Source organism: Nycticebus coucang, chromosome 7 (genome assembly GCF_027406575.1).
Source record: "Nycticebus coucang isolate mNycCou1 chromosome 7, mNycCou1.pri, whole genome shotgun sequence".
Classification (NCBI taxonomy): Eukaryota; Metazoa; Chordata; class Mammalia; order Primates; family Lorisidae; genus Nycticebus; species Nycticebus coucang.
Window position 1 is genome coordinate 28,168,552 of NC_069786.1, and position 20,516 is coordinate 28,189,067.

The following is a 20,516-nucleotide window of genomic DNA, read 5'->3' on the forward strand; positions in this document are numbered from 1 at the left end:
AGAAACTAGGATTTACCAGAGAAGCAGCAAAAGTGGGTAAGAGGTGGCTCGGCACCTGTAGCTCAGCAGTTAGGGCACCAGCCACATAGACTGGAGGCAGCAGATTCAAACCTGGCCCAGGCCTGGTAACAAACAGTGACAACTACAATAAAAAAATAGCTGGGCTGGGCGGCGCCTGTGGCTCAGTGAGTAGGGTGCCGGCCCCATATGCTGAGGGTGGCGGGTTCAAACCCAGCCCCGGCCAAACTGCAACAAAAAAATAGCTGGGCGTTGTGGCGGGCACCTGTAGTCCCAGCTGCTCGGGAGGCTGAGGCAAGAGAATCCCTTAAGCCCAGGAGTTAGAGGTTGCTGTGAGCTGTGTGACGCCACGGCACTCTACCCGAGGGCGGTACAGTGAGACTCTGTCTCTACAAAAAAAAAAAAAAAGTGGGTAAGAGGGTTCAGGGAAACTCGCTTGGCTGGGGCTTGGCTAACTGCAGGGAGAAGCTCCTGGACATGAGGAAACAGTAACAGGAGAGCCCCCTGGGCTCCACTCACCAAGAGAAGCTTTTATGATCTTGGCTATAATAGAATCCCTCAACAGAAGCAGGTTTCAGGTCTAACATAGGGAGCTGTTTGGAGATTGCACAAAGATGTTGCTCCAGAAAGGGAATTCATGTGGAATCCCACAAGCCCTGAGCCCAGAGCAGCTTGAGCTGGGTGCCATTCTGAGAACTTATAGATACCAGGAAACCATTAGGGTGCCTGCAGCCATTGCGGGGCCCTGAAGAGGAGCCCAGGGAAGATCCCCATTGCCCTGATATAGGCTGTTGTTGAGCCTGAGACATGAGCAGACAACAGTTTCCAGTTTCTCACCTACATTGCCTGCCTGGGTGGGACCCCAGCCTTTCTGGTCCAAGGTGTTATTTTGAGAGTTTGATACTGGGTTGCATTGTACCCTGGTGGAGAAGGGCAAGGAAATCAGCCTTTATCGCACACATCTGGGACGATGCCCCTCATCCTGCACCAGCTCCTGTAGGGCTGAGTCTCAAATGAACTGCACTCCTCACAGTTTCCTGTCAGAGCAGTCTTCCTGAGCAGGGCCTTGCCCTCACTCATCAAAGGCCCAGGGTGCCAGTTTGGGAGTTTAAAGCTGGACAGAGCCCTGCCTTTGGGCTGCATTCAGGCTGACACATCTCTAGTAGCTGCTTAGCTGAGGAGGGTCAGGGGAGCCCAAGCTCTCCTATCTATTCCTAGGATAACCCGCACTGCCCTGCTACAAGTTGCAGCGAGATAGAGATGCAAGCACCTGGCATTCCACCCAGCATCTTGCTCATACTACTTGCTTGGAAGAGGCCCCACCCTTTCTGGCCATGGGCCCAAGATGCCATTATGGGAGTTTGAAGCTGGACAGCATCCCACCATCAGGCTGAGTTCAGGCTGATTTAGCACCAGACCCCACCAGCTGAGGAGGGACAGGGAAGCCCACCCTCTCTTACACACACTTAGGAAAATTCCCACTACACTGCTATGGCTCCTGTGAGACTGAGATGCAAGTGGACAGTACTCCTCACACTCTATTGCCTGTGCCACTTGCTTGAAAGGGGTCCTGCCCTCTTTGAGGCAGAACCACACCTGGTGTCATTTTGAAAGTTTAACCTTGGGCCCTGCCCTGCCTCACGCTGAGTCCAACGTGGTGTGACTACAGCCACCATGTGGCTGCGAAGAGACAGGAGAGAGCAAGCTCTTCTTTTTTTTTTGACACAGAGTTTCAGTTTTTTTGCCCTCAGTGGAGTGCTGTGGTGTCACAGCTCACAGCAAAATCTTGGGCTCAAGCAATTCTCAAAATCTTGGGCTCAAGCAATTCTCTTGCCTCGGCCTCCCAAGTAGCTGGGACTACAGGTGCCCATCACAATGCCCGGCTATTTTTTTAGAGGTGGGGTCTCGTTCTGGCTCAGGTTGGTCTCAAACCTGTGAGCTCAGGCAATCCACCGGCCTTGGCCTCTTAGAATGCTAGGATTATAGGCATGAGCCAGAAGCAAGCTCTTCTAAACACACTTTGTACAATGTAACACACTCTGTTATAGTCAGCTGTGAGACTGGGGACTCGACTCCCCAATCCATGCAGTTACACCAACACGGACCATTTGGGTCCCAGTGGGTGCCTTTACCACTGTTACTGCTACCTCCCACATCACACCAATGTTCAGGAGCCTGAGGCACTGCCCATATCCCTGGCCTCTGCTCCCACTTCTACCTTCTGAGCAAGCCATGTGAAGGCCCAAGGATTTGCCCCCTGGGACACACTAATACTGCTGTCAGTGTAAGCCTCTCAGGGGCCTAAAATCAGGCATAATCATCCCTACTGGGGCCAAAGACCAGCTCAGCTGTCATTAAAGCCCAGCCTTCACTGCAGCCTCAACTAATAACTGTTCCCTATACCACCAAGGAAATCACAGATAGCATAGGAACACTGTATATTGCCTAGAAAATCATATAAAGATCTCACTATTGCAGGTACCCAAATCAAAGTCAAAGGGTCCTACTCAACCAACAACATATTTATACCTTCAGGGAAAAATTCTTCCCTTTGAAACCAATTTCAAAAAATCAGAACAAGCAACTGCTTGTGCATATATTAACAGAAGGACACAGGAAACATGCAAAAGCAAGGAAATATGACACCACAAAGGACCATAACAATTTTCTAGCAACAGATTCTAGTCAAAAGCATTCCTCATAACGCCAGATAAAGAATTCCAAATATTGATTCTAAAGAAGCTCAAGGAGATGTAAGAGAAATATGAAAACCATTACAAAGAAATCAGAAAATCAATTCAGGATATGAATGAGAAATTTACCAAGGAGATAGACATATAAAAAAATAACCCAGCTGGGAACAGTGGGCTCACATCGGTAATCTGGGAGGCCAAAGCAGGAGGATTACTGAGCTCAGGAGTTCAAGAACAGCCTGAAGAAAGACAGACCCTGTCTGTACAAAAAATAGAAAAAAAAATTAGCTGGATGTGGGTGATGTGTGCCTCTAGTCCTAGCTACTTTGGAGGCTAAGGCAGAAGGATTGCTTGAGCTCATGAGTTCGAGACCCCCCTGAGCAACAGTGAGACCCCGCCTCTACTAAAAATAGAAAAACTGAGGCAAGACAATCACTTGAGCCCAAGAATTGGAGGTTTCTGTCAGCTATGATGATGCCATGGCATTTTACCCAGGGCAACAGGTTGAAACTGACTCAAACAAAGGAAAGGAAAAGGAGAAGGGAAAGGGAAGGGAAGGGAGAACATCCAACACACCAAACATAAATTCTGGAGCTGAAAAAGTCTATGAAGGAACTATTGAACACATTCAAAAGCTTCAAGAATAGACTAGACCAATCAGAATAAAGAATGTCAGAACTTGGGTGGTGCCTGTGGCTCAAGGAGTAGGGTGCTGGTCCCATATGCCAGAGGTGGTGAGTTCAAACCCAGTCCTGGCCAAAAAAAAAACCACAAAAAAAAAAAAAAAAAAAGAATGTCAGAACTTGAAGAGAGGTCATCTGAAATAATCCAGTCAAACAAAAATAAGGGAAAAAAATAAAAAAGAATGAGCAACACCTTTAGGACATCTGTGATAACATTAGAACGACTAGACTCATAAATTATCAGTATTACCAAGGGAGAAGAGAGATCAGAAAGTTTAAGAAACCTATTTAAGAAAATAATTGATGTAAGAGGGACTTTACCTAACAAATGCCATCAGTGTGACCTCGTTTCTTGTACCCTCGATGAATCCCCAACAATAAAAAAAAAAAGAAGAAAGAAAGAAAAAGAAAATAATTGATGAAAAATTTCCAGGGCTACTAAGAGACTCAGACATTCAGATACAGGAGGCTCAACAATGCCAGGCAAAAAACATTGCAAAAAGAAGTTCACCAAGGTGAATTATAATCAGATTGCTAAACTAGAAGTGAAAGAGAGATTTTATTTTATTATTATTATTATTTTTTTTTTTGCAGTTTTTGGCCGGGACTGGGTTTGAACCCACCACCTCCAGCATATTGGGCTGGCACCCTATTCCTTTGAGCCACAGGTGCTGCTGAAAGAGAGAATTTTAAAACTAGAAAGAGAAAAGTATCTAGTTACCTATAAAGGAAACCCCATCAGACTAACAGCAGACTTTTCACCAGAAGGCTTATAGGCTAGAAAACAATGGGATGGCATTTTCAAAGTGTTGAAAGAAAAAATCCTTCCAGCCAAAGAATTTTATATCCTGCCAAAGTAAGCTTCATAAATGAGGAGAAGTAAAGTGTATCCCAGACAAGCCAACACTGAAACACTGAGAGAATTTGTCACCACTAGATTAATTGGCTCTACAGGAAATGCTCAAAGGGATCTTAAACATGGATGCAAAAGGACAGCAATCACCATCATGAAAATACATGGAGATATAAGATTCACAGACATTATAAAAGAATCACACAAAGGAAGGCCAGCCGTGGTGGCTCATGCCTGTAATCCTAGCTCTCTGGGAGTCCAAGGTGGGTTGATTGCTTGAACTCAGTTAGTTTAAGAACAGCCTGAGCAAGAGCAAAACCCTGGCTCTACTAAAAAATAGAAAAACTAGCCAGATGTGGTGGCAGCTGCCTATAGTCCAGCTACAAAGGACGGCTGAAGCAAGAGGATTACTTGAGTCCAGGTATTTGAGGTTGCTGTGAGCTGTTACGCCATAGTACTCTACTGAAGGTGACAGAGTGAGACTCTGTCTCCAAAAAAAAAAACAAAAAACACTAATATATCAATACTAACATTGAATGTAAATGGACAGTGTGCTCATTTAAAAGATACAGACTGGCAGAATGGAGTTTAAAAATGATCTGACTATATGCTGCTTCTAAGAAACTTACCTTACCCATAATGACACATATAGATTGATAGTAAGATATTCCATGCAATGGGAAAACAAAAGTGAGTGGAGTAGCTATACTTAACATCAGATAAAACAGGTTTTTAAATCAAAAACAGTGAAAAAAAAAAAAAAGAGAGTGAGAGAGAGAGGGAGAGGTAGTGGCTGGGCACTGTGGCTCACACCTGTAATCCTAGCCCTGTGAAAGGCTAAGGCAGGTGGATTGTCTCAAGCTCAGGAGTTCAAGACCAACCTGAGCAAGAGTGAGGCCTTGTCTCTACTAACAATGAAAAACTGAGGGAAGAGGATTGTTTCAGTCCAAGAGTTTGAGGTTGCTGTGAGCTATGACACCATGGCACTTTATCAAGGGCAACAAAGTGAGACTCTGTCTAAAAAAAAAAAAAAGAGAGAGAGAAAGAACAAAAAGTTCGTTGTATTAATATAATAATGAAGAAATCAATCCAGTAAGAGGATATAACATGGATATTAAAGGGTAGAATTTTTCTGGAGGAAGATTCTAGGAAGGTAGGAGGACAGGACGGACATCAAGTAGGGAATGCCAGAGAGCAGGAAGTGAGCACAGCATACACACTGAGTCACAGGAGGTGAGGCCAAAGAGAGACACACATGCCCTTGAACACTTAGGAAAGCCCTGAGGTATTTCTACCAATTTAGGGGAGTATGGCTTCTCAGAAGGGAAATGGTTGGATCTGTGCTTTTAGTAGATCATCCAGAGCATTGCACAGCATGGATTGGGGCAGAAACCAGTTCAAAGGCTATTGCTCTATAAGTATTTTTCTCATCAGCACTTTGGTCTCCCGAGTTCATAACTGATTACAGTATTGCCCTTTGTAAACTAATTTAGATGGCATTCTGGCCACGCAATTAGCCTGGAAGTTGTCTATCCAGAATCTTATCCTGTATGAGTTTTATTATATCTGAACTGGTAAATCTGAAGACTGGACCCTGACACATGGGGCCCTCACCACAGTGTAAATGTCAGCGAACAGCTTAGTGTCCCTATAGCACCTTGTCAGTGCTGCAGAATCACAGAAACCAGCTATTTTCTAATGGCTTTTCAAATCTCCCAGCAGCCAAAGAAGGGATGAAGCTGTTTACTTCTCAGATGTTTTAATTTTTCTTATAAAAATTATAGTTAAGGGCGGCACCTGTGGCTCAGTGAGCAGGGCACCAGCCCCATATGCCGAGGGTGGCGGGTTCAAACCCAGTCCCGTCCAAACTGCAACAAAAAAAAATAGCCGGGCGTTGTGGCGGGCGCCTGTACTCCCAGCTACTCGGGAGGCTGAGGCAAGAGAATCGCCTAAGCCCAGGAATTGGAGGTTGCTGTGAGCTGTTTGATGCCACGGCACTCTACCGAGGGCAATAAAGTGAAACTCTGTCTCTACAAAAAAAAAAAAAAAAAATTATAGTTAAAACATGAGAAAGGATACAGAAACTAGGAGAGGTACTCTGGGGAGCACATTTTAAAAACCTGTCTACTCTTGTTTCTGTTTTGCTACAATCTGGTCTCTTTTCTTGTAAACTATTTTGGATTCTTAATAAATAATAAGAGTAAGAAGAGGCATTTGGCTTCTTTCTGTAGGCAAGTTGATGCTTAACCAAGGAAGAGGTAGGGCTACAAGGTTTTTGGTTTTTTTATTATTATTTTTTTTAATTTTTAAAGTTTATTTATTTATTTTAGAAACAGAGTCTCACTTTGTCACCCTTGGTAGAGTACTGTGGCATCACAGCTCACAGCAACCTCCAGCTCTTGGGCTTAGGAGATTCTCTTGCCTCAGCCTCCCGAGTAGCTGGGACCACAGGCGCCCGCCACAATGTCCAGCTATTTTTTGTTACAGTTTGGCTGGAGCCAGGTTTGAACCCACCACCCTTGGTATATGGGGCCAGCGCCCTACTCACTGAGCCACAGGTGCCGCCCCAAGGTTTTGTTTTTAAAGTAATTAATGAATCTACCACTCATTCTGAGGCACTTATAAAAATGCCACACCAATAGACAAAGTTTCCCTTGTTTTTAAAAAGTAAAATTGCAACTCTCCTCAGATGTTACAGCTGTATCTCTGGGCTATCATCACCTGGGCAAGTGCAGATGTGGATGGGTCCAGCAGGAACCCTGGGGTCTCTTCAGCTTGCAGGACAACAGAGAGCTTTCCACCTGCAACCAACAGAGACACCAGAGGTGAGCAAGGGCATGAACTCTGATCATGAAAGGCACTGGGGAATCGTTTCCTGTTGTCTTTTTTTTTTTGTGTTTTTTTTGGCTGGGGCTGGGTTTGAACCCGTCACCTCCGGCATATGGGGCCGGCGCCTTACTCCTTTGAGCCACAGGCGCCGCCTCCTGTTGTCTTTTCTATTACATGTTCAGTAACTTAACAAAGAAATCACCTGATTTTACTCTGGCTGAAAGATTTTAGAAAACAAGGTGGCTTAAAAAAAAATAATGTTCTATTTGAGAATGTTTTGTATAAATTGGGACTATGAAATGCAAATGCAGAGTACTCAGAAAAGTCCTTCAGAATAAAAACAATTACCCTGCCTTGCACCATAAAGAGAAAGTAGACAAAGAGAGAACTCCTTCCTAAACTTTTTTTTTTGAGGCAGTCTCACTATGTCGCCTTCAGTAGAGTGCTGTAGCATCACAGCTCACAGCAACCTCCAATTCTTGGGCTTATGTGATTCTCTTGCCTCAGCCTCCTGAGTAGCTGGGACTACAGGCACCTGCCACAACGCCCGGCTAGTTTTTTGTTGCACTTGTTGTTTAGCTGGCCCGGACTGGGTTCTATGAAAGAACCTACCAGCCTCGGTGCAGGTGGCCGGCACTGTAATCACTGTGCTATGGTCGTCAAGCTCTAAACTTCTTTTTTTTTTTTTTTTGTAGAGACAGTCTCACTGTACCGCCCTCCGGTAGAGTGCCGTGGCGTCATACCGCTCACAGCAACCTCTAACTCTTGGGCTTACGCGATTCTCTTGCCTCAGCCTCCCGAGCAGCTGGGACTACAGGCGCCCGCCACAACGCCCGGCTTTTTTTTTTTTGGTTGCAGTTTGGCTGGGGCTGGGTTTGAACCCACCACCCTCGGCATATGGGGCTGGCGCCCTACTCACTGAGCCATAGGCGCCGCCCTCTAAACTTCTTTTTTTTTTTTTTTTTTTTTTTTTGTAGAGACAGAGTCTCACTGTACTGCCCTCGGGTAGAGTGCCGTGGCGTCACACGGCTCACAGCAACCTCTAACTCCTGGGCTTACGCGATTCTCTTGCCTCAGCCTCCCAAGCAGCTGGACTACAGGCGCCCGCCACAACACCCGGCTATTTTTTTTTTGTTGCAGTTTGGCCGGGGCTGGGTTTGAACCCGCCACCCTCAGCATATGGGGCCGGCGCCCTACTCACTGAGCCACAGGCGCCACCCTCTAAACTTCTTTTTAAAGGTTGGATGCTCTCAGGAAACTGCTGTTACCTGGTTCTTATTCACAGTAAAGACCTCCTTAATAGAGGTCTCTCTCCTGTGCAGTGAGGTGGGAAAGAAGGAAATGTAAGCATGTGCAGCTTGAACACAATCACCTTGACATTAGGTGACATATGGTGGTTTCCAAATGAGTGTGCATCAGAATCACCTGCTGTGATTTTTAAAGTATCCATTTCTAGGCCCCACCCTCAGAGATTTAGAGTCAGATGATTGGAGTGGGCCCAGGAACATGCATTTTAACATGCTTCCCAGGTGGTTCAGATACAGTGGTCTTCAGACCACCATTTGAGAAACGCCGCAGCAGGACTGAGATTCCTCAGTTGTCTTGCATTGCTGTCTAACTCTCTGATGGGCATAAATCTTCAACCCACACTGGCTGTTCACTGAGGAGCAACATTTAAACATTTCTTTAATCCCTCCAACTATCAAGCTTAGGACTGGGTGCATAGAAAGTGCTCAGACCTGTAATTTGGAAACAAAACAAAAATCAAATAAAACCAGAATTTGAGACAAACCATAGGACTATAGAACTGACTTCCTTTTCATTCAAATCCTCTATAGCAGAAAGAAATCCCTGGCAATGATACCACAGCTAACAACCATTGTCAGTTACCACAGTGCATATTTTGATAAGCATGTGAAACTGTGAAGTCCTCTGAGCAAGGAAGGGATATCACTTGAAGACATTTAGTCCTCATTCTGATAAGATAATGATATTTTCTAGTTATTCAATGATTGTGTCCCGCAGGCCCATTTCATATTCCACAGATTTGCCTGCTAGGCCATCACATTGGTACACACTTAGAACATGTGTTCTCAGCCTGTGCTTAGCATTTCAGCATGTTCAATTCATTATTAACTATAGCCCAATGAAATGAACACAAGTGGGCGGCGCCTGTGGCTCAGTGGGTAGGGCACCGGCCCCACATAATGAGGGTTTGAATCTGGCCCCGGCCAAACTGCAACAAAAAAATAGCCGGGCGTTGTGGAGGGCGCCTATAGTCCCAGCTACTCGGGAGACTGAGGCAAGAGAATCTCCTAAGCCCTAGAGCTGGAAGTTGCCATGAGCTGTGATACTACAGCACTCTACGGAGGGCGTCATAGTGAAACTCTGTCTCTAAAAAAAAAAAAAAAGAAGAAATGAACACAAATATAGTCAATTCCCTAAGCACAATTAACCCACAATCATTTCAATTTGACTTTGCAAATGGTTTTTAGAATTAGTGTGAACAAATGTACCTGAAGTTCTGCAAATTCTCATAGGATAAAAAGCAATCAAATTTCTCTAATATGGTTTACAACCTGCTTTCAGGACAAGTATAAACTATATTTCTTAGTGCAGATTACTTAAAAGTAGATTTTTCACTCTAAGCTTGTAGTTTATATTTTCTTTGGGACTGTAAGGGGGTAATTGCTCTGTTGTAAGATAATTTACCTTCCATTTTTGCTGTATGTGGTTAAGGATAGATGTCCATGTCTATAGAACTCAAAATCAGGATTTGCATGGATAGATAGAGAACTGACTATATTCAGCCTGCATAGAAAAACACTGCCTAGTACTGTGGTACATTCATATCCCTCTAAGACATTACTAAACTCTTTGGGACCCACCAAAGGATAAGCTCACTTCTGTTTCTACCACAAAATAAGTTGTTCCTCCAAAAATAATTATAGTTGGTCAATGGAAGATAGTCCCTTTCTTTTAGGCCCTGAATGTTTCAATAAAAGTAACCTGGTGCTGGGTGCAGAGACTCATGTCTATAATTGTACATTTCAGGAGGCTGAAGCAGGAGGACTACTTGAGGTTAGGAGTTTGAGACCAGTCTGAGCAAAAGTGAGACCCTGCCTCTACAAAAAATAGAAAAAAAAATTAGCTGGGTGTGGTGGCACATGCCTATAGTTCTAGCTACTTGGGAGAATCACTTGAGCCCAGGAGTTGGCAGGTGCATCACTGTACTCAAGCCTGAGTGAAAGAATGAAATCCTCAAAACCCCCCAAACAACATCAAAAGTAATATGGCCAAGGCTGGAAGATACTTTGAGGCCAGGAGTTCAAGATCAGCCTAGACAACATAGTGAGACCCTGTCTCTATAACAAATTTTAAGAAGTTGGGCAGTGCCTGTGGCTCAAAGGAGTAGGGCACCGGCTCCATATGCCAGAGGTGGCGGGTTCAAACCCAGCCCTGGCCAAAAACTGCAAAAAAGAAAAAAAAAGAAGTTAATTAAGTATACTGGCTGTGCCTGTAGTCCAGCTATTCAGGAAGTTGAGGCAGGAGCCCAGGAGTTTGAGGTTACAGTGAACTATGATGATACCACTGCACTCTATCCTGGATGACAGAGCAAGACCTAGTCTCAAAAAAAAAAAAAAAAAAATACTATCAGAAAATCTTCCTGCCTTGGCTTTCCATGGTGCTGGGATTACAGGTGTTAGCCAGGGTGCCCAACTTACATTGTTGTGGACACTAAAAGGAAGGAAAGTCATGGAAAGACAAATGATAACCTAGGAGGGGGTAGTGGGAGATGGAATGGGGAAGAATAGCAATATGGTTTGCTTTGTTTTAGAAACCTTCACCCCCCACCTATTCTTTTTGATATTATTATGGTATAATTTATATAGCATGAAATTCACCTCTTAAGGTGTACAATTCAGTGTTTTTCAGTTATATTCACAGAGCTGTGCAACTATATCCACTATGTAATTCCAGGCCATTTTTATCAGCCCCCAAAGAATCCATACCTATTAGCAGTTACTCGCCATTCTCTCCCCCAACTCTGGATTGACACCAATTTATTTTAGTGTCTCTATAGATTTGCCTATTCAGGACATTTAATATAAATGGAATCATATAATATGTGATCTTTTGTGTCTGGCCACTTTTACTAGCAAGTTTTCAAGGCTCCTCCATGTTGTAGCTGGTAACAGCAATTCACTCCTTTTTGTGGCTGAATTGTATTTCCTTGTTTGGATATATCACATTTTTTTGATCTATCAGATGATGGACATTAGGGTTCTTTTCAATTTTGTTTTTTATGAATAATGCTGCTATGAATGTTTGTGTACAAATTTTTGTCTGAACATCTGTTTTCATTTCTTTGGGGTATATACCTAGAAGAGGAATTGTTAAGCCACATGGTGACCCTGAGGTTTAACTTTGTGAGAAACTGACAAACTGTTTTCCAAAGCAGCTGCACCATCATTGATTCCCACCAGCAGCATATAAAGATTCCAATTTCTCCACATTATGGGCAACATTTGTTATTGTCTATTTTTTTTTTTTAAGAGACAGAGTCTCAGTTTATTGTGTCACAGCTCACAGCAACCTCCAACTCCTGGGCTTAGGTGATTCTCTTGCCTTAGCCTCCCAAGTAGCTGGGTCTACAGGTGCCCACCACAACACCTGGCCATTTTTTGTTGCAGTTTCGCTGGGGCTGGGTTGGAACCCACCACCCTCAGTATATGGGGCCGGTGCCCTACTCCTTGAGCCACAAGCGCTGCCCATATTGTCTGTTGTTTTTATTACAGCTATCCTAGATGGTGGGAAGTAGTAATTCTGTTATGTTTCAGTTGTTGGATTGAGTAGTCAGTTCATAGGTATTTGCTATAGTATTTTTCTTCTAACCAATATGTTATATAATTTTTTTGTGTCTATAATTTAAATACCTTTTTAAAAGAACAAGTCTAGGTCAGGCTGGTGGCTCATGCCTGTAATCCTAACACTCTGGGAGGCCGAGGCATGTGGATTGTCTGAGCTCACAGGTTGGAGACCAGACTGAGCCAGAGTAAGACCCCCATCTCTAAAAAATAGCTGGGTGTTGTGGTGGAAGCCTGTAGTCATAGCTACTCGAGAGGCTGAGGCAAGAAGATTGCTCAAGCCCAAGAGTCTGAGGTTGCTGTGAGCTGTGGTGCTGGGGCAATGGCTTGAGACTCTGTTTCAGAAAGAAAAAAAAAAAGAAAAAAAAGGAATGCAGATCTTTTCACCCTGTAATTTCAATTTTAAGAATCCATCAGCAAGGGCGGCGCCTATGGCTTAGTCGGTAGGGCGCCGGCCCCATAAGCTGAGGGTGGTGGGTTCAAACCCGGCCCCGGCCAAAAACTGCAACCAAAAAATAGCCGGGCGTTGCGGCGGGCGCCTGTAGTCCCAGCTACTCGGGAGGCTGAGGCAAGAAAATCGCTTAAGCCCAGGAGTTGGAGGTTGCTGTGAGCTGTGTGATGCCACGGCACTCTACCGAGGGCCATAAAGTGAGACTCTGTCTCTACCCAAAAAAAAAAAAGAATCCATCTCAAGAATGGAACCTATAAGACCTATAGGTTCCCATCATATGAATGGATCATAACATTTAAATTAAAGAGCTTTTAATTAAATGAGAATATAATCATAAAATATTAAGTTTTAAAAGTAGAATAGCACCTGTAGCTCAGGGGCTAGGGCACCAGCCACATACACTGGAGCTGGCGGGTTTGAACCCAGCCTGGGCCTGCCAAACAACAATGACAATTCCAACCAAAAAATGGCAGGGCATTGTGTCAGGTGCCTGTAGTCCCAGCTATTTGGGAGGCTGAGGCAGGAGAATCACTTAAGCCTAAGAGCTTGAGGTTGCTATGAGTCGTGAATCCATAGCACTCTACGGAGGTTGACAAAGTGAGACTATCTCTCAAAAAAAAAAAAAAAGTAGAACAGGCTTGGCATCTGTGGTTAGGGCACTGGCCACATGCACTGGGGCTAGTGGGTTCAAACCCGGCCTGGGCCTGCTAAACAACGACAACTGTAACAACAACAACAACAACAAAAATAGCCAGGTGTTGTGGTGGGCAGCTGTAGTTCCAGCTACTTAGGAAGCTGAGGCAATAGAATCACTTAATCCCAAGAGTTACAGGGCTGTGAGCTGTGAGCTGTGATATCATAGAACTCTACTGAGGGCAACAAAGTGAGACTGTGTCTCAAAAAAAAAAAAAGTAGAACATACAATATGTATATATAGTATGCATATAGTATATATAATAAAAACAATAAAACATATATAATCCAAAATTTGTTCTCAAAATTCGTATACCTAACATTCACTTAGGGAATTCATTACAATCACAAGTGTCCTGGTTCTGCACAGTCCTACTGAATCAGAGCCTCAAGTTACCTGTGCAGCAGGAATATGAGCAGTTACGGTTATGCTTGTCTCACAATCTGTCCGTCCATGCATCATTATTTTATCCTGTTTTTGTCTGTCTCCCTCGCTAGAATGTAAGCTCCAACTACAATAGTAAGGTACTCTTCACAAGGAAAGAGGAACTGAGGGAGAAGGACTGGCTGTCTTGAATCCTTGCACAAGTCCGGGAGGCAGGACAGTGGAAGGGAAGGACAGTGGGTGTACAACTCAAGAATGGTCAAGGGAGCTCGGTGCCCATAGCACAGTGGTTATCGCGCTGGGCACAAGCACTGAGGGTGGTGGGTTTGAACCTGGCCCCAGCCAGCTAAACAACAATGACAACTGCAACAACAACAAAAAAACAGCCAGGTGTTGTGGTGGGCTATAGTCCTGGCCACTTGGGAGGCTGAGGCAAGAGAATTGCTTAAGCCCAAGAGTTTGAGGTTTCTGTGAGCTGTAATGCCATGGCACTCTACCCAGGGTGACATAGTGAGACTCCGTCTCAAAGAAAAAAAAAAGAAAAAAAAAGGATGGGGCGGCGCCTGTGGCTCAAAGGAGTAGGGTGCTGGCCCCATATGCTGGAGGTGGTGGGTTCAAACCCAGCCTTAGCCAAAAAAAACTTCCAAAAAAAAAAAGGATGGTCAAGCAATGTTTAAAGATATTTTTCAAAGGAGATGTTGACAATTATGCAATATAAGCTACCCCTTTCTATCTCGATGAGAAATACCACTGCGATGTCAATTTCTCACTGATGTATGGATATGAGAGGACCTTTGAAGGTAAGTGGAAAGAAATGCTGAATCCTGCTTTCAGGAGTGTAGGGGCTGGTGGGTGATGAAAGCTGCTGGTGTGTCAGTCACCAGGGCCAAGGGGTACTCACCCTGTGAAGCATATTTTTCATGGTAAATCTCATGGACTTTTCTGTGGGCATCAGTGAGGGTCTGGAGTAGGGAAGCTCTTGATTTATGATTGGGAAGCTCCATTATCACTCCCTTCAAGTCACTAAAGGTGAACCAGATCCCAACGAGGTCCCCAAAGGAGTGGAAGGCGAATGTGGCATAGTCAGCGAAGAGATCAGCAAAAAAGTCACTCTGGTGGACCGTGCTGGCAGGGAGGGTCTGGTGGTGCAGGATGACCATGGGCTGAAGCTGTGCGGTCTTGAGGGCCTCAAGAAGTCTCCGGTAGCACTGCACAGTTTTCTCGTTTGGATTCTTGGTGCTTCCTGCTGGGAGAAGTTGTGCCCAGGGCAGAAATACTTTATAATGGGTGATCTTACTGTCATGAAGACTGTTGAAATACTCTGGCAGGAAGGTGGGCAGTGGCTGATGACATACATAAATGTCCTTGTCCCCTGGTACAAAATCGGAATCCTGGTTTCCCAGTAGACTGCTCAGGTTGTGAAGTAAGTCATATGTTAGAGGGCCAGCAGTGAAAATGAAGTTTCTGTCAGGTTCCCAGTCTGCCCCTGAGCCTGAAAAACTTAGAAGGAGTATGGTAAAGACTGTATTCCAAGACAGTTCCATTTTCAAGGAACTGTTAGGAGGCATGTGGATCCTTACTTTATAACTGAGACTGTAAAAATGCTAAGTGATTGTTAACACTTAATATTTAACTAGGTTATCTATGATCACAAAATCAGTACATGGTTCACCAAAGTAATCTTTTAAAATTTAAAGATAAGAAATAATGCAAACCCCTCAAACTTTCTTTTTTCTTTTCTTTCTTTTTTTTTTCTTGAGACAGAGCCTCAAGCTGTCGCCCTGGGTAGAGGGCCGTGGTATCACAGCTCATAACAACCTCAAACTCCTGGGCTTAAGCGATTGTCTTTCTTCAGCCTCCCAAGTAGCTGGGACTACAGGCGCTGGCCACAATGCCTGGCTATTTTTTGGTTGTAGTCGTCATTGTTGTTTGGCAGGCCTGGGCTGGATTCGAACCCACCAGCTCTGGTGTATGAGGCTGGCGCCTTAGACACTTGAGCTATAGGCGCCAAGCCAAAATCTTCAAACTTTCTATACTACTTAAAAAGAGGAACCTGGAAAATGTCTGAAGAGAAAACGTTCTCCATTTTTTGCCTTACAGATTATTTTAAAATTTGTTTACATAATAGAACAAGTACCTTAACACACCTTTTTAGCCTTTAAAAGCATGTAAATAAACCATGAATACATTTTATAAAAGATTCAAGCATATAGGAAAACTTGCAAATTTCCCTTCATATTCAAAAATATGCATCCTTCCAGTTTTCTTTCTCTGTGTAACTTAATGGTAATTCAAGAGTCAGAATGCCTGGGTTTGAATCTCAATCTGGCAAAAGTTACTTATCTTTGTGTTTCTGTTTTCTCACCTGTAGAATGGGGATAAAATGGTTGTAGGGAATCAATGGGTCATTCTTTTCTTTTCTTTTTTTTTTTGCAGTTTTTGGCCGGGGCTGGGTTTGAACCCGCCACCTTTGGCATATGGGGCCAGTGCCCTACTCCTTTGAGCCACAGGCGCCACCCAAATGGGTCATTCTTATATGATGTTAGAACAATGCAACTCAGTGATAATTATTACTATATATACAAATGCAAACATATGCATTCAGCATTTAAAATATATAACAATTTAACATTTATAGGATTGTGCCATATGTATTGTTTCTTACTTTTCTTTTTTTCTTTTCACTTAATAGCTCTTGGAGTCTTGCCTATATTATAGAGACCTGCCACTTTAAAAAAAAATTTTTTTTTAGATACAGTCTCAAGCTGTCATCCTGGGTAGAGTGCCATGGCATCATGGCTCACAGCAACCTCCAACTCCTGGACTCAAGCGATCCTCTTGCCTCGGTTTTTCTATTTTTATTTATTTATTTATTTTTTGCAGTTTTTTGGCCGGGTTTGAACCTGCCACCTCTGGTACATGGGGCCAGTGCCCTACTTCTTGAGCCACAGGTGCCACCCAGTTTTTCGTTTTTTTTTTTTTTTGGTTTTTGGCCGGGCTGGGTTTGAACCCACCACCTCTGGCTCCGGCATATGGGACCGGCGCCCTACCCCTTGAGCCACAGGCGCCGCCCAACCACCCAGTTTTTCTATTTTTAGTAGAGATGGAAGTCTCATTCTTGCTCAGGCTAGTCTCAAACTTGTGAGCTCAAGCAATCCACCCACCGTGGCCTCTCAGAGTGCTAGGATTACAGGCTTGAGCCACCACACCTGGCCACCTACCACTTTTCTTTGAGACAGAGTCTCACTCTGTGAGCAACCTCAAACCCATGGGCTCAAGTGATCTTCCTGCTTCAGTCTCTTGAGGAGCTAGAGTACAGGTGTCTGCCACAATGCCTGGCTAATTTTTCTATTTTTTTCTTTTTTTGAGACAGAGTGCCTCACTGTTGCCCTGGGTACAGTGCCATTGTATCATAGATCACAGCAATCCTAAACTTCTGAATTCAAGCAATCCCCTTGCCTCAGCCTCCCAAGGCTTGCTACAAAACCTGACTATTTTTATAGACAGGGTATCACTCTTGCTTGGGCTGGTCTCCAACTCACCTGATCTCAGGTGAGTCTTGAACTCGTGAGCTCAGGCAATCAATCCACCAGGCCTCGGCCTCCCACAGTGCTAGGATTACAGGTGTGAGTCACCACTCCTGGCTCTAATTTTTCTATTTTTAGTAGAGACAGGGTCTCACTCTTGTTCAGGCTGGTCTCAAACTCCCTGGCTTCAGCAATCCTCCCATCTCAGCCTCCCAGAGTGCTAGAATTACAGGCGTGAGTCACCGTGCCTGTCCTACTCTGTCAAATACAAAAAAACATTTGTTATTGGTAAAATACTCTTCCATATGAGTACCATTTTGTTTTTAAATATAATTTTTGAAAACAAGTTGTTGGAAACATTTGTAGAGTCATTAGTGTCAGGAACTGTTATTTTTTAAATTGTTTATTAAATCTCAAAATATGTAAAAAGTCATGAAGGAAAATATTGTCAAAGTCTAAAGCCCACGTGGAACAGTCTAACCATTGAGTACCTGATGACTTGCCCTTGATCTCTGAACTTTGCAGTGCAATGTGTATTTGAGCAGCCACAAATCTATTACTAGATAACAAGAGAAATTAGGACAGTTCAAAACCGATTTAAGCATAATCCTAGTAATTTTCTTTCCCTGTGACCAAAGGTTCAAGGCATAAAATCTTGTCAAGTGTATCCTATAAATATGTATAGTTATTATGTATTAATAAAAATTAAATGACAAAAATAGATTAAAAACAAGAATAAACACTTAAGTAGATTTCCTTGAGTTCTTTTTAAACTATGGTACCATATAGTATACATATCTTTTTATTTTATTTTTATTAAATCATAAACACATAGATCATATATAAATTAATGCATTTATGGGGTACAATGTGCTGATTTCATATAGAATTAGGAGTGTTTACATCACACTGGTTAATATATACCTCATCTCATTTACTTAATTATTGTTAAGACATTTATACTCTATACTTAAAAGATCCGACATGTACCCTTGCATTATGCACCACAGGTGTGAGCCCACCATTCACCCTCCCTCGATATGACCTCCCCTCCTAGTATACATATTTTAAAAGACACTATAAACCATATTAAAAGATAGGTGGCCACAGCTGGGCCTGTGGCAGGTGCCTATACTCCCAGCCTTGGGAGACTGAGGCAAGAGGATCACTCGAGCTCAAGAGTTTGAGGTTGCTGTGAGCTATGATGCCATAGCACTCTACCAAAGGCAACAAAGTGAGACTGTTTCAAAAAAAAAAAAAATCATGCCTATAATCCCAGCACTTCGGGAGGCTAGGTGGGAAGATTACTTGAGGCTGGGAATGGACAAGGTAGTGAGACCTCATCTCTACAAAAAATAAAAAAAATTAGCGAGGCATATGGTATGTGTCTTAAGTCCCAGCTACTCAGGAGGCTGAGCCAGGAGGATCTCTTGAGCCCAAGAGTTCAAGTCTGCAATGATATCATCATTGAACTCCAGCCTGAGAGACCTGTCTGTAATAGGATCCTGTCTGTAATATAAAGGGGAAGGGTATTTTTCCTCTACCATTTTTTCTTTTTTAAAATTTTGTTCTTTGTGGTTTTATATATTTTTCTTCTTCTTTTTTTTTTTTTAAGAGATAGAATCTAACTTTATTGCCCTCGGTAGAGTGCTGTGACGTCACAGCTCACAGCAATCTCCAACTCCTGGGCTTAGGAGATTCTCTTGCCTCAGCCTCCGGAGTAGCTGGGACTACAGGAGCCCACCACAATGCCCGGCTATTTTTTGTTGCAGTTTGGTGGGGGCCAGGTTTGAACCCGCCATTCTCGGTATATGGGGCCTATGCCCTACTCACTGAGCCAGAGGCGCCACCCTATATTTTTATTCTAATTTCTTTATAAAGGCCAGAGATCTAAACTCTATTGATTGTATGTATTAGTTATAAGAAAAAAGAGGGCCAGGCGGGGTGAAAGGCCAAGACAGGTGGATCACCTGAGCTCAGGAGTTTGAGACCAGCCTGAGCAAAAGCGAGACCTCATCTCTACTAAAAAGAGAAAAACCATCCAGGCATTTTGGTGGACACCTGTAGTCACAGCGACTTGGGAGGCTGAGGCAAGAAGTTTTTGAGATTGCTGGGAGCTGGGACAGCACGCCACTCTACCCAGGACACAAAACCAGACACTTGTTTAAACAAACACAAAAAGATAAAAATGGAGAAAGGGTATGATTAAAATTCGAGAAGAAAAACAAATGGCCAATTGGCCAATTAACATGAAGAGCCTGTTTGGCGCCTGTAGCTCAAGCGGCTAAGGCGCCAGCCACATACACCAGAGCTGGTGGGTTCGAATCCAGACCAGGTCTGCCAAACAACTACAACCAAAAAAAAATAGCTGGGCGTTGTGGCTGGCACCTGTAGTCCCAGCTACCCTGTTTCCCCGAAAAAGGTGTGCTCCCAAAGATGTGCTAGGTCTTATTTTCAGAGGACGTCTTATCTTTCCTGTAAGTAGGTCTTATTTTCGGAGGATGTTTTATTTTCGGGGAAACAGGGTACTTGGGAGGCTGAGGCAAGAGAATCGCTTAAGCCCAGGAATTGGAGGTTGCTGTAAGCCGAGATGCCACAGCACTCTACCCAGGGCAACAGATTGAGGCTCTGTCTCAAAAAAACAAAAACAAAAACAAAAAACAAAGAACATGAAGAGCCTCACCTCCATGTAATCAGAAAAATGAGGAAAACAAGCTATTTTTATGCTTCTAAGTTGTTAAAAGTTGTAGGTTTTTAACAGGTGTTATCAAGTCAGGGAGACTTACGCCCACTTCAAACTGTAGGTAGGATTTAAACTTGAAAAGGCCTGTTTTGGGACTGGGTACGGTGGCTCATGCCTGTAATCCTAGCACTCTGGGATGCTGAGGCAGGTGGATTGCTGGAGCTCACAGGTTCGAGACCAGTCTGAGCCAGAGTGAGACCCCCGTCTCTAAAAATAGCTGGGCATTGTGGCGGGCACCTGTAGTCCCAGCTGCTTGGGAGGCTGAGGTAACAGAATTGCCCGAGCCCAAGAGTTTGAGATTGCTGTGAGCCATGACGCCATGACACTCTATGGAGGGAGACAAAGTGAGACTGTCTCAAAAAAAAAAAAAAGGTCTCATATATGATCCATTATCCATTAACCACTTCTGACCCCTGACTACCACAGAGCAGCAGTTTTCAGCGACCCCTTTGGGAGTCGAACGACCCTTTCATAGGGGTCGCCTAAATACATCCTGCATATCAGATATTTACATTATGATTCATAACAGTAGCAAAGTTAGTTATGAAGTAGCAATGAAAAGGATTACCACAACATGAGGAACTGTATTAAAGGGTGGCAGCATTAGGAAGGTTGAGAACCACTGACACAGTGGAAGTGAATATGTAGAAATGTAATAACACATACTCAGATGGGCAATGGGCTTTATTTGCAGTGATAATCTCATGTTGCGCTGGAGGCCCCACTCTCAGTAATGGCGGGATTGGGGAGAAGCCAAATTGACCAAAATGGAA

At 43.8% G+C, this 20,516-nt stretch overlaps 1 protein-coding gene across 1 annotated transcript in view; it reads right to left on the reverse strand.

Moving 5' to 3' along the window:
• Positions 1-15,017, reverse strand: part of LCT (lactase) — a 73,557-nt gene extending 58,540 nt beyond the window's left edge. The window contains exons 1-2 of the mRNA XM_053598086.1: positions 14,375-15,017; positions 6,969-7,048 (exon numbers count right to left, since the gene is read on the reverse strand). Of these exons, the coding sequence (XP_053454061.1) occupies positions 6,969-7,048; positions 14,375-15,017 (723 nt within the window). The remainder of the gene's footprint in view (positions 1-6,968; positions 7,049-14,374) is intronic.
• Between the last annotated feature and the right edge of the window lie 5,499 nt (positions 15,018-20,516).